This window comes from Myodes glareolus, chromosome 7, assembly GCF_982192425.1.
Source record: "Myodes glareolus chromosome 7, mMyoGla1.1, whole genome shotgun sequence".
NCBI lineage: Eukaryota > Metazoa > Chordata > Mammalia > Rodentia > Cricetidae > Myodes > Myodes glareolus.
The window spans coordinates 2,272,908-2,287,377 of NC_142032.1; the positions used below are offsets into that span (position 1 = coordinate 2,272,908).

Genomic DNA, 14,470 nt, shown 5'->3' on the forward strand with positions numbered 1-14,470 from the left:
CAGATATACAGCAATGTACTGCAGAGTTCATTCCAATGATTATTTCTAGCATGAAGGTACGGGTAATCAGAACTTTTCAATACAGCTGATAGCCTGTGCGTTTCAGGCAGCTTTTTTTCATGAATATTGTTTCGACATCTACAACCTAGCTTCATGTCTTCTCCCAAGATTCTTACTGGGCAGTAGTTTTACTTTTTAAAAACTACATAGTTAAATATGCCAGATAGTGTGCCGTGAAAAAAGAAGTACACAGCATTGAGCAGGTAACACAAGTCCATGAGGGACTGGTGCCCAGTGGCCCATGAAACTGGCGGGATTTAGGCTAGCACTCAACACACCACAGGGGAGCAGAAGTGGAGAGAAGAGGGATTGGCACCAAAGGCACAGCAAAGCCTAGATATATCCAAGCCTCTGCCAGATACCTTACTCCCATCACTGTACACAAAGCAAAGCTGGGGTCTCCGAGGTGGGGGGAAAAACAGACCAAATGAAGTAGAAAAGTAACAAAAATTCAGTGCTGGGCTGGTGAATCAGTAAATGCACTTAGAAGGTGGGCGCTCCAATCTCAGACTTGAGAACATTCCAGTAGAAACATTCTGTTTTTCTTAACTAGAAAAAAAGCAATTCACTATGTACACTGTGTAAGTGCCCAGAAAAGGGACAGGTGTCTACAAGTAGATGATAATGTACACTCCATGTATATTCCCATCTAGCCCATGGACAAGAATCCTTTTTAAGTGTATTTTATGTGTTATGGAGTGCTGTGCATGCATGTGTGTGTGTAGACTTTCACATGTGTGGGGTACGTGTGTATGCATGCACTTGTAAAGACAAGAAGTTGACATCAGGTATCTTCATGCTTCATTTCATGTATTGAGGAAGGGTCTCTCATTTGAACCCAGAGCTTGCCAATTTGGCTAGTGTAGCCAGCCAGGTTGCTCCAGGGATCCTCTGCTCTGTTTTCCTCGCTGAGGTTACAGGTGGGCCACCACATCTGCCTGACATTTACATAAGTGCTGGGAATATGAACTTGGATCCTCTTGTGGCAAGCAGTTTTATCGATTGAACTATCTCCTCAGCACTGAACTGGGGTCTAAGCTAGAAAGACCTTACACACCTTATACACTTAAAGGTGTCTGCTATCCATAGACCACTTCCTTTCCTGGCCTAGCAACAAAAACTTAATAAGACTAAAAGGCATCCTACCTTTTAAAAATAATTCTTTAAACTTGAAAACCAAAACCTATCTCAGAACTCAGCTAATCTTCCTGGGTATTTGAGAAGTCAGAGTCCTGTGTCATTGTCTTATTATGGGTGTGTTCCTCAAATGGCAGTGTTGATAAGCCTTACATTTTACAGAGACTGAGCAACAGGAGGACTTTCCCCTTTGTCTTTATCAGAACATTATTTTTTTTTAAAAAAAAAAAACTATGGATGGAATAAAAGCTGTGGTGCTCACAACCAATTCACAGCCTGCTATGACTTATAAGCCTACGAAACACAGCGGCATAGGTGGCTCTCACACACGACTGCAGAAAGTACTTAACGAAAGAATATTTTGCTTGGGGTGGAATGCCTTCTGGTCCCCATGTCTCTGACACTTGGTGGCTCATGATCTTGTAGCTCAGCACATGCGTGTGCTGAGTGAGTGGTGATCTATTCCCCTTCATGGCACACGCCCTGCCACACTCCCCCTTGTCATTAGAGGCTGTCGGCTTCCACCCACTCTTCAACTTTTCTTGCACAATCAACAAACATCACCTGCTGGGCACCATCACAGATGTTACCACTGCCAGTCAAATGGCATTCCTCCAATTACGGGCATTAGTTATAGACAGAGAAATGTACCTCGTAAGACTTAATGATTTATTTCAATGGGCACTGGTTAAGAATTTTGACATTTTATAGTGAAGTGACCCTGAAACCTGTCATTCTTACTGCTTTGCCTTTCAAAATTGTCTCCTCCACTTCCTTCAGTATTTTTTAAAGATGAACTAAAGCACTGGTTTAAGTGAAGAAAAAACTGGTTTTCTACCACCATTTTTCAAAACTGTGGTGACTGGCTAGACAAATGCTTCTCACCTCCTACCATGCTTCATTTCCTCTACTAGCGCATGCAGGAAGCCACAGATAGATAGCACAACAGCCACTAACGTCTGCTGTCTTGGTGCTGGTCGCCCACCCAGCAGAATCTGGATAGCGAAAGGAAGCTCTTGCCTTGAAGAGCAAAGATGTTTGGGTGCTACCGGGTGAGCAGAGTAGAACAGTGCTTTCAATGCAGCAGGAACGGTGCATGGGTGAGCCTGGGGACAGTCACTCCTGTGAGGAGTTACCATTTCCCAGTGCAGTGGAGAAGACTGGGGAGCCAGTGCAGTTGCCCTCAGGCCCATGCCAGCCCTTCACGATCCCTAAGAGTCTTAACTGTCTCCCGGGTGACAGAAACATTTACTGATAATTCAATTTCTTTAGTCAAAAAGGTTTGGGAGTAACCGTCATTCAGCCTTAATCAAATTATTGATAATGTGGCCACAGAAAGACAGGTTTCCAGCGCTGTGTGTGGAGTCTTCTATCCCCTCTGAAGGATATGGGCTCAGGTCAGCAAACAGAGGTGCCACAGTGATGCCCACAACCAGGGTAGAAGCAAGAAGTCAGTGAAGGAGCCATGCTTTCACCCAGGGATCTCTACATCACCCCCTCCTTTCCTACGAGTGTAGAGCATTTTATGTTTTAACAAATAAAGCTTGCCTGAAGATCAGAGTACAGAACCAAGCCACTAGAGGCCAGGCAACAATGGTACATACCTTTAATCCCAGGACTCGGGAGACAGAGGCAGATGGATCTCTGTGAGTTCAAAGCCACACTGGGCTACACAAGATTGATCCAGTCTAAAAGAGAAACAGTCAAGCAGTGGTGGCTCACACCTTTAATCCCAGCACCAGAAAGGCTGAGATGGGAAGTGATATGGCTGGGAGGAGAAACGAGATCAGATGCAGTCTGAGGATGAGTAGAGACAGGATCGCCCCTTTAGTCTGAGGATTCGGGAGAGGTAAAAGGTTTCTCTAGCAGCTGGTTGCACTGCTTCTCTGATCTTTCCTCTTTCACCCCCTAATATCTGACTCTGGATTTTTATTAAGAATGATTAGAATTCATGCTACATGGGAGCCATCCATGAGAAACTAGTCTCTAGTCAAAGCCTGTATAGTTCTGGGCACAAAGTCAGTGGCTAGAGATCGATGTATTTTTAAGCTACAGTAAATGGATAGGTGGATGTGAAATGCCTCAGACAAACATAGGTTATACAATCTAAATTTTGGTTCTGTCTTTAAATTTGCTTTTGGAGGAAACCATCAAGAGTCGTTCAAGAAATGATAAAATACTAAGACCTGTTCTTGTCAGAAAGCTGGGTTTAGTGGCACAGGCCTGTCACGCCAGCGGCTCCTGGACTGAAGCAGGAAGGATCCTAACTTCCCAGCCTGTCTTGTCCCCTACAGAGTAAACTCAAGGCCAGCCTGGGCAACTTAATGAGTCCCTATCTCAAGATGAAACATTTTTAAACATAGAAAGAGGGCTAGAAATGAAACACAAAAGTACAGTGCTTGGCCTGGTGCACACAGAGCCCCAGATTCAATCGACAATATCGGAGAAAGAAAACCTACCGAAATCTCTTCTCATCCATTCCAAAAGAACATGACAAAGAAGCCTTATATTTGCCCCCAGGCACAACACTACCACCTCCCATGGGCTTCTCCTTCATCCCTAGTCCAGACAGTCTCCTTTCAGCTAAACAATACCAGCATCTGATACTTTAGTCTGGAGCCCCCCTGCCAGGACAGACGATGAGAGGGCATGAGAATTACACACCTCCCACTTCAGATTTAGAGCCAATAATTTGAACTTGTTTGAAAAAGAAGCACATTTATTCTCTATAGCTTGACCATGGCCATGATTCTAACCACGAAGATAAGAACTAAATAGTTCTTTGCGCTCACGTGTGTGCCCCAGGGTGTAAATATGACAATCTTTCACAAAGACTAAAGACATTTCCAGACTCTTATACTGGACCAAGATACCAACTATCGCTAAATGCTGTAAGGATAGAAGAAAAGCAACTGGAACCACATCCTAGGAAGCAGGAGGATTTTCAAGAACCATAACCAATGAGATTGAATTATCCCAGGGTTATATTTAATTGGCAAGAATTATACAATGTTAATCCAAATACAAAAATTATTCTTATTCTTCAAATTCATGAACATGAAGCTTAAAAGCAATAACTGTGAAAATAATACGAATGAAAGTAGTTACTGTGTTAGTGACTGAAAAGGAACTGTTACTGCTTCCGCTTGGGGCCTTCTATTGGAAACGAGCAGAAATGTAGTTTAGAATTTCTATGCAGAAACTATCCAGATAGCCATACCAAAACTATCAAAAAAAAAAAACCCAAACAGCTTTCTTACCATTTTTTCTTCCTTAGCAGGTGGACTTCGAAGAAAAAAGCAGAGTGGAGCAAAAACAATATCAATTATCCCGATAATTGTCATGAGCCAAGGAAAGCCAATTGCCTTTGCAATGGCACCACCAGCAGAAGGACCTTTGAGAAAACAGAAATTAGCACTTTCTCCAAATGTCTTATTGCAAGAAAATGTAAAGATTTCTTTATTTCTACAAGGTTTTATCTACCATTAAGATAAAAGGTATCTTGAAAGCCAGCATATTCTTACCGATAGCATAGCCCATACAAAAGGCCACATCCGCAATGGCATATACGCTTCCATAAACAGACACGTGCCGTAGGTCCACCAGGTAGCCCATGATAGGCATCATGGAGGAATCCACCATCCCTGTGGATAGGCAAGGAACAGCGTATGGAAAAGTGATATAAACCAGATACAAGCTGAATGCTAGGGACTGTGTCCTGAGCTCAGTCCACTGCCAGCTCTTTCCTTCTGTCATTGCTACTTGTTCATCTTTGCCAGACTCCTGACACAGATAGGAAGCAGAAGGGTTCAGAGAGAGGAGTGGAATTCCGGATTCGGAGTCTTTATTAGGCCACTGTTTGTAGGCTGTCTGATACTACCTTATAATCTCTTGTAACGGCTCATCTTTTTGGTAAAGGGAAGGACCCAATCCTCTGGCAACTCACCTATTACTATTCTCCAGGTGTGGTATATTTTTTTACAGGCCACTGGAACTTGGCCTCCTAGGTTATGCCTTCCTGATCCACTTTTTTCTCAATCACTTTTCCCTTGCCAGTTAGCACACATACATCTACCAGCCAACCTCTTTCCAGCCTGCCTCCAACATCAGGCCTTAGACCACGAGAGTTACCAAATTGTAAAGTGCCTGTGTACTAGAACTCAGTGGAGGGTGAAAGGGCTTCTATTCCTGCTCAGAAAACTAAAACCTAAAGAGTTTGGATCATTAGTTGGCTACAACCAACAACAAAGACCAGTGTGGCAAGCTGGGCCTCTTGACTAGCAAAGGGACAAGTATCAGAAAGAGCACATGAGTTCAAGTTCTGGGTGCAAATCCTAGCTGAATGAGCATGGTCATACCTAGCCTCTGAGCATTTATCCTCCTGTCTACATGGGGTGCTTTGGAAGCGGTTATGATGACTGACTGTGGTGAACTGGTGCCCGTGAGCCCATGCCGAGGGGCTGGCCCACAACGGTAGGTGGATGGGAGCAATGGCCTTGCTTTGTTTACTGTTTCCTGATCATCTGGTGTGTGCAGCCTGCTACAGAGAAAGAGTGAAGTAAAACCTAAGAGGCGGATGGATATTAAGCAAAGAGTTGAAGAACAAATTACAACAGGACTGGTGTGTAGGCCCATGGGGAGACATAAGATGCCAGGGACACCCAACCTCCTCTAGAGGGTCGAGAGATTTCCCGGGAACTCATTCTTTCTGCCGACACTACAGTGTAACAGATTTGGCCTTTATTTTTATCATGATGATCGGTATTTATAAATGAGAAACAAAAGCATATCATTAGTCAAGACTTACCCTAATGTTTTATTTTCCTTTGCCTCTGAAAATCCCTGCAGTGCACAGCATGGTACCTCATTAGCCTGCATTTTCTTTACCAAGCCTCAGAAGCAAAGCACATGGGAAGGTCTGGTCTCAGATTCTAACTGAACAGATCAGGAGGCATGTGTTTGCTAGCACACAGCCCTGAAGCATCAGTTTGCTTCTGCGAACACCACCTGATTCTCAACAGGAATCTCCATGCATCTGGTTGTTCCTAAGCTGACCCCATGGCAGCCTCCACATCATCTTCTGGAAATCTGAGCTTTGGAACCTAACGACAGTCTGTTCACTCTTCAAGAAGAGAATCTAGGCTAGAGAGGAGGCGGTTCCAAATTGAGGCACAAGGTCCATGTGACTTACCAATTGCAAAACCAACTCCAAAGTTGGGAGCGATGAGTCCATAGATATTTTTCGCAAAAGGAATCTGTAAGAGGAAGTTAATGTGCTAAAATAAAAGATATTGACGCTAACAAATCATCTTTTATCAAAAAAAAAAGCCTAAAAATACCTTTTACATAGGAATGAGAACAGAGAAAGGAAGGGGGTTGTCATCCTTACCTTTAAATCCAAAGCCTACAGTGAGGGTGTGGCTCAGTGGTAAAGCTCTTGCCTACCGTGCATGACACACTGGGATCAATCTCCAGTGCAATCAATCAATAAATATATGTCAAAACCCAAAATGTAAATTCTGACTGCTGTGAAAACTTAAGTACATGGCTCCTCTGAAGGGCGGTTGTGTCCACCCTCAGCTTTATCACAGAGAAGACAACCATGTTTCCGGAGATATTGGCCACTAAGATACGTCTCTTCAGGAGTAATCTTGCTATTGTTCAGAGTAGCTGCCATAAAGTATTTAAGACATTGTCATGTTTGATGGTTCATGGGTAAACCCAGCATGTGCAAGAATGAGGCAGAGAAGACTGTCGTCAGTTCTAGGCCAGCCTGGGCTACATACGAGACCTTAAGAGAAAAAAAAACTACAAAAAATAAAAACAATAATAGAAAAATAACTTGGCAAACTACATAATAAAACAGTTTAAATAACATCTGACCTAAAATTACATAATATACCCACTGGAATCTTTCCAGAAATGTGTGAAATGACCTTGAAAAGTTCAACTTTTAAGATGAAAAACATGAAAATGAAGAACATAATGAAACCAAATATTAGCAAACAAACTGTTATAAAATATTGCCTAGCAAGTCTCATCCAAAACAAGAGTTTCAGTCCCATGTGCTCCCAGCCCCCGACTGCCTGTCAAATGCAGTCTTTCACTCACACATAAAATGCTGATTCCAACAATTATCATTCCCAGAAGAGCACAAAGCCACCTATCAAAAGAAAAAGCACATCAATAAACGAACACTTACAGTGTTTTTCCCAAGACACATCTTCAATGAAAATCACAGCAGTTACTTGTAATAGCGAAGACAGAAACAATGAATTTCTTCAAAGACCCACATTATTGTCAAAACAATAGAACGAAAGCTTTCATTTCATCTTACCTTCCCATTTTGTGTGCAAGTATTCCAAAAATATTGGTTCCAAGGAGATAAGAGATACTTGCTGGTAAGAAAGCAATGCCTGCGGGTTTATGAAAAGGATACCTTATCAGTGCTGCTACAAGTCACACGTCAGAAAAACTAATAATCACAGACACTGCAGCGATGATTCGAGAAGATGAAATGAAGTCTGGGGCCTGCACCCACACAGCTAATATCCGGTTTCAGTCTGGACCCCACATGGCTTATCCGTCCCAGGAAGCTGCTGAGACGCTCCAGAAATGGAAACCATTTCTCTATCAGTGGCTCCATCTCACCTCCATCTGAGTCTGGTGGCAGCATTACATGCGGACCAACAGAGACAATCTCCAGCTTTGGGAGCTCAGCAGTGGCCACCCGTGTGGTCTGGGCATTTACATATGTGTTCTCATTTTTGCAATTCTTGGCAAAAGGCACAGCCATTGAAAGAATTGGGGGAAACTAGGACCAAGAAAAAAGAAAGCAGTGGAAACAAGCCAAAGCCACCGTTACTTTCCCTGTAAGTTTACACACATGTATGTGTTCACACAAGGCTTTGTCACACAAAGAGGACCATATAACCCCTACTGCTCTATGCCCTGTTTTACTCAATTAACTGTGAACATCTTCCTTTCTTAAGGAAAAAAAAAAAAACACTACTTGGTCATTTTTTTCAAGGTAAAATCGCGATTGACAGATATTTTATGTCCAAGACTTAATGGCTCTCCAAGGGGAGACACTGAACCAGGAGCAACTTCCAGCAGGCAAGGTCAGAAGTTGCCTTGAACATGGCCAGCACTGAACAAAAGGCCCGTCAAGTTAAGCCATGAGGATCTGTCCACTTCAGCTCTACAGTTCATACTAGGGCAATCTCTTGATAAGAGACTGCTTTCCAATTTCTTAATTTCAGTATTTTCCCCTTAAAATCAGATATACTAGACTTGATTCCAAGTCTTGCCCTCCAACAGTCAGAGTTGCTCTGTTTCTACCATCTCTGTGTATACTAGGTACACATGGTGAGTGGTCATCAGTGCTGTCTACCCAAGCACGATTCTATTAAACACTGGAGAAGCTGGCAGAAGCCTGAACCTCTAACACAATAGGAATTTCAGGTTAACGGGTACTATGATCAAAACGCAAAACAGAACCGTGCCAGGACTAGGATTCTGGGAAATGATAGCGGAGAGCAATCGCATGTTCCTGGAAATCATTCCCATCACACCTAGCAATACGCAGAGGCCAAACAGTCACTCAGTATAATCTGATTGGGCAAACATTTACTGACAGCCTTGTGCACAGCACACCACCAGCTTACAACGAAGGCAATGAAAACATGAGTCCTGTCACCATGGAATTGTCTTTGACGGAAAGAATCAGACAGCGTTTGATCTGTGATACGACTTGCCGAGAACATTGTAAGATAGAGTTCTGAGAACCTCAGACCTGCAGCTGGTCACACTCTCCAAAGCAGACGGTATTGAAGCCTGACCCTAGAAAGCCTGTGACAAACCTCAACACTCTGCACACCAGGCTGGGCTGGGTAATAGAAATCATGTTGACTTTGCCTCAGGATTAGTCGGAACCAAAGGCCATGGGTTTTATATACCCATGCAAACTGTGAGAAAAATAACAGCAGGGCAAACAGCCACTGACATAGAGCCTCAGGGTCAAAGGAACAAAATGAAACTGAAGGGACTCTTCAGTGGGAACTCTGAGGACCAGATCCCATTTGACAAGGTAGCTGCCACTCTGACTCATTGCTGCCCTGGAGGACTGCAGTCCAGTGTTAGAGGAGGTGTCCTGCAGGGAAGAAGGAAGTAGATTTTTGTATAAGATTAAGATTAAATGTTAATTTAAAGAACAAAACCAGAGGACCCTTGTGTATATCATCGCTGACTGTACCAGTCAACCAAATACTCTTGACCTTGGCCCACAGACAGACCTTTTTTCTCATCAAAGAAGATAGTTCTGAGGGCCCAGATAGATTCCTGATGTATCAGACTCCGGTTATAACCTCAAGCAGGGACACAGACAGATTCCTCAATCCAGTGAGCAGCCCTACCTTCTCAACGTGCAACGGGCTGCCAGTCTCACACAGGACTAAGAAACGCAATGACCTTATTTTCCATGGGCAGCAAGGCCATTGGCAAACTCCATCATGCACTGGATTAGGAAGTACAAAGCAAGGTGTTCGCTTGAATTTACAACTTGCATGCTGAACTTTGCAAGGCTCAAATCCCTTAAAGCCCTGTGAGAAGCCATTGTTCCCGTCCTGTACACTCAGAAGGGATATGAGGCTCAAGTGCTGCATTGCATCATATGGCTGTGAACAGATGTTTTTCCAGATGACTGACTTCAGACTGGCATGGCTCCCTGCAAATCCTATTTCCCCATTCTCCACCCTGGCCTGCTGGCCTTCCCCAGCAAGCAGGAACCACCTCAGTTTCCCCATAACCTTGCTCCATTGTGGCAGGCAGGAGGTGCCCCAGAGCATGGCTGGCCATCCAAACAAAAGATCCTAGCGGGGTGTGGTAGTGAACGCCTTTAATCCCAGCACTCAGGAGGCAGAGGCAGGAGAATCTCTGCGAGTTAAAGGGCAGCTTGAAGCTCTAGCACAGCTAGGACTACATGGAAAGACCCTGTCTCAAATAAAGCAAAACAGTGGGGTGTGGGGATGGGGGGAGGAAGTTTGTTTGAGGATACCCACTTCACAGAATTGGAGCAACCTCTGTCCCTCAGAAATATGGTTTCCACAGGAAGTCACAGGCAGAAGCTGGTTCTACACCTCACGATTTTCCATCATCAACAAATATGACAATAATTCATTCTAGGGCTCTCCCCACCTGAGTGAGAAGTGTCAGCTGCCCCTGGTCTATACACAACATCCTCTGCCGTATGCATATTGCCCTGACAGGAGTTCCCACAGGCTCCTCACTCATCTCTGGTCACACCAGAAGATCCATTACAGGAACCAGCCCACCTCAGCCCTGAGCAGCAAAACAGGGAAAGGCTTGTACTATATCATGAAACACTGAGGAGTAGATGCTGGACATGGGACCTGAGAGGTGACAGCAGTGAGTCCTTGAGACTCTTCTGAGCTCGGATTGTTTCTAATGGCTGATCCTGGAACCAGAGCCTGACAGTAGGCCTTGTTACCCTGACCTAAGTAAGAGAGGCCTGCAGGCTCAAATCCTGGCATCCCCAAAGTGCACACAGTCAGCAAACCAGGCTAGCACAGGATGTCCTATGATGTCACAACTGGTTAGGACAGAATGGGCTCCCCACCTGGCAAACCCATGCCCCCCACATGACTGTATCACCATCACATTCAAAACAAACATGGCAGAATGACCGGCAAGAAGCGTGGCTCCAACCTTGCCTCACGCTGTTAAACGGGGCCTAAGTTTCCCTTTGGGGAGTTACAGGCCTCACCTTAAACTCAGCCCTAAGCATCATGCTATCTAGGAGAAGTCATTTGGCTTTGAACTTGAGGAGAAAAGGAAACAGAGTTCATCTTCAACAGCTCCAACTCAGGACCTGCTCAACACGTGATAGAGGAAGTACTGGGAACAGGCTCACACTGAAGCCTTCTGGAATAGGCACCTGCTGTCTCTTCGGTCCCTAAAAGTACAGCCAAAGCCCTTTCACGAGAGCAATCACATGTCACTCACATAACTAATAGATATGCTTGGCCCTGACTTCCAGTGTCCCCAAAGATGACTGGGAAACAGAGTGAGCCTGAGGCCAGACTTCTGGGCCAGCTCCAGGGCTAGGACCACTGGCTCCAGGAGCCACTAGTCCCAATCTGTAGAGACCACTAAGAGAACTTTTCCCCTCACTCTGAAGATGAGGCAAGTTAGATTCTCTCCAAGAGACAACCCTACCTCTGAGGCGAATGGCAGGCCGAGCCCCAGGGTGGATCAGCTAAACACCAGGCAATGGCAAGCCTGCATCAGATGATCTTTCGCTGACATCAGGGAGCCTGAGTTCTAGCTCACCGTGGCCCTGGGGCTCCTTGCTGACCTTAAAGACTTTAGAAAGAAAGCCGCGGGCTCTGTCTGGTGAGAGAACAGCCTAAGTGCCCTGCACACGGCCAGGACACATTCAATTAGGGTCATAAGGCAGTTAAGTGGAGACACTGGCAGCATCGACAAGCTTCCCGGTGGAGATGTAAGTACACGTGTGGTGTTTGACCAAGCCATGCCATCCCCGAGTGCCTCCTGAGAAGACTTCAGCTGCAGGGAGCCACAGACCTGAGGGAAGGAGAAGTCGGAGCCTCCCAAAAGGATCAGCTGTGGTCTCCACACAGACAACCTACTCACGCTAAGAGTGGGGGTGGGGAGTGCACCTAGCAGTGACTTTCTCCAGGATCCTGAAGGCTTGGGAATCCACTTTGGCCCTGATGGGGAAGGTCCGAACTGTAGTTTCTGAGCTCTGAGAACCCATCTGCCAGTGACTAGCACATGTGGCCTGTCTTTAGTTTTGCCACAGAATTCACATCCTATAAAATCTACCCTCTCGGTATTTCCAGATGGGTGTTTTTCAGTTATCTTCACAAGGCCGTGGCAACCGTTGTCATGAGCAGGATCCAAAAAGTTGCCACCTTCCTTGAAAGAAACCTCCCACCTGCGAGAAGCCCCTCACCCATATCCTACCCTGGGTTGTTTGAGGCCTTTTAGAGACTGTCTGACAGACAGACACAGAAATCATTACAGAACCTAAAGGGGCTGGTTCTTTGTTGAGAACATGTCCAAGGCATACAGAGCAAGGGTAGGTCCGAGCTACCCTTGCAGGTAGATGGGGTTGGGGGATAGGTGGGTTTGACCTGAGTTTGATCCCATGGGCCCACATGGTAGAAGGAGGCAAGTTGTCCTCTGACTTTCTCACACACACGAGAGAGAGAGAGAGAGAGAGAGAGAAAGAGAGAGAGAGACAGGGGGAATGGTAAATGAAGTGAGAACTAAGCATCTCCATATGAAGATATCCATGTTAGTTGAAGGAACTAAGAAAATAAAATAAATCTTTAACACAGATAATACATATTTAAATAAAATTGCATATGTATGGGGACTAGCTTTTCAGAACACTTTAAAGTTCCAGAGATTCAAGAGGAGGTCATGACATGGGGGACAATGGCAGATCTGTGAAAGAGAAGAGAAAATCCAGAAATGAGCCACTCACTCACAGAGAAATGGAGTTGGGGGATCACATGTTCCCCTAAAGACATAGTCTGGGGATGATAGCTGGTCTCATGGGAAAAGCCTCATTCCTATCCCCAAATTAGAGCAAAATTAATTCCATACAAAGTGCATTAAAGGAAAACAATGGCTATTTAATTTTTAAATGATCTTGGTAAAGGAACGGACCCTTTGAGCTAGACCATGATATGGAAACAGAAGCCTGTCTAATCTGACACGTAGCCTCTTAGATATTCTGAGACATGAAACATGCCCTGTGCAAAGTGAGGATGCCTGATACACAAGGAATATGTTATCAGTAAGAAAAGAACAAACAGCTCAGTACAAAAGTTGACAGAGATTATCAGCAGGAATCCCACACTAATCAAGTGTGGTACACACCTCTGATCCTGGTATCCAGCAGGCTGAGGCAGGAAGATCAAGATGAGGCCAGCTTTGGTTACATAGTGAAAACTCTCTCTCTCTCTCTCTCTCTCTCTCTCTCTCTCTCTCTCTCTCTCTCTCTCTCTCGTGTGTGTCTGTCTGTCTGTCTCTCACACATGTGCACCTGAACACACACACACACACACACACACACACCACACATACACACACACTTAAAATTAAATCTATGAAAAGAGGTTCCATTCTTGCCTATTGGATTCAAGTACCTTTGTTGGTGCAAAAACTACATCAGTTTAACTTGGGGAAGATGCCCTACAGATATCTGTCTAACCATGAGGGAAAGAGGGAAAGGATGAATATTCTGCAATATGAATCGGTGGCAGAAGTGAACTGTGATACCCTTCAATTGGGATTGCTTGAAAATGCATAGCACTGTGATGGGGTCGTGAGTCAAGCCATAGGATGCACATGCAAGAGGACCTGGATTCAGTCACCAGGATCCACAGTAAAACTGGGCATGGCGGGCTATACTTCTAATCTCAGCACCAGGAAGGAGGAAACAGAAGCTCCCTGGAGCTCGCTGTTCAGTCAGTTTGGCTGGATTTATGAGTTCCAGGTTCAGTGAGTTATTTCTCAAATGGCATTGACCTCTTGCCTTCACATACATACACATGGGTACAAGCATCTGTCTAGGGAAGAAGGACAAAAAGGGCATCAGGGAGGATGCCCAGATGATGGGAAGGAAAGTCCCCATGTGGCTCAGACTGGACCATGTTTGGAGTGGATAGCTAGGACAGAGATCCATAATGAGCAAAATCACAGCAAACTCTGCTTGGGTCATAGACCTAACCACACTGAAAGTCTCATTCCTCTCTGCCAGAGTTCAAGGAACACATTCATAAATGCTACACAGAAAACTGAGAAAAGAAAAAGACGGGGCAATGACTAACTGAAGGAAAAATGAATTGAAGAAAAGATGATTGCTCATAGTGCAATACAGAGTTCAGCTTAGGACAATATTGACAGTTACAATGTCAATAATAAATCCCAGGCCAACGAAGACATGCATTGCAACTGTAAGAGTCTACTAGGATTTGTGGACAGTACATCCCAAGACCTCAGTAGATACCTGAAGCTGGAGAGAACACCAAACTCAATACATATGTACCCATGATACAATGTAGTTTATAAAACAGACACTAAGAGATTAATAATGACAATGAAATATAATTCTAACAATGTCCTGTAATAAGATTAGTGTGGATGTTTGCTCTCCCTCCTCAATATCTCATTGTACTTTCCCCTTTTCACTTGAAGCATCTGTCAAGGATGATTAAAA

The 14,470-nt window shown here is 44.6% G+C and overlaps 1 protein-coding gene across 1 annotated transcript in view; it reads right to left on the reverse strand.

Moving 5' to 3' along the window:
* Slc18a2 (solute carrier family 18 member A2) overlaps nucleotides 1–14,470 on the reverse strand; it is a 33,688-nt gene that overhangs the window by 4,880 nt on the left and 14,338 nt on the right. Inside the window, exons 11-15 of the mRNA XM_048423847.3 lie at nucleotides 7,535–7,613; nucleotides 7,309–7,360; nucleotides 6,389–6,452; nucleotides 4,722–4,841; nucleotides 4,458–4,591 (exon numbers count right to left, since the gene is read on the reverse strand). Of these exons, the coding sequence (XP_048279804.2) occupies nucleotides 4,458–4,591; nucleotides 4,722–4,841; nucleotides 6,389–6,452; nucleotides 7,309–7,360; nucleotides 7,535–7,613 (449 nt within the window). The remainder of the gene's footprint in view (nucleotides 1–4,457; nucleotides 4,592–4,721; nucleotides 4,842–6,388; nucleotides 6,453–7,308; nucleotides 7,361–7,534; nucleotides 7,614–14,470) is intronic.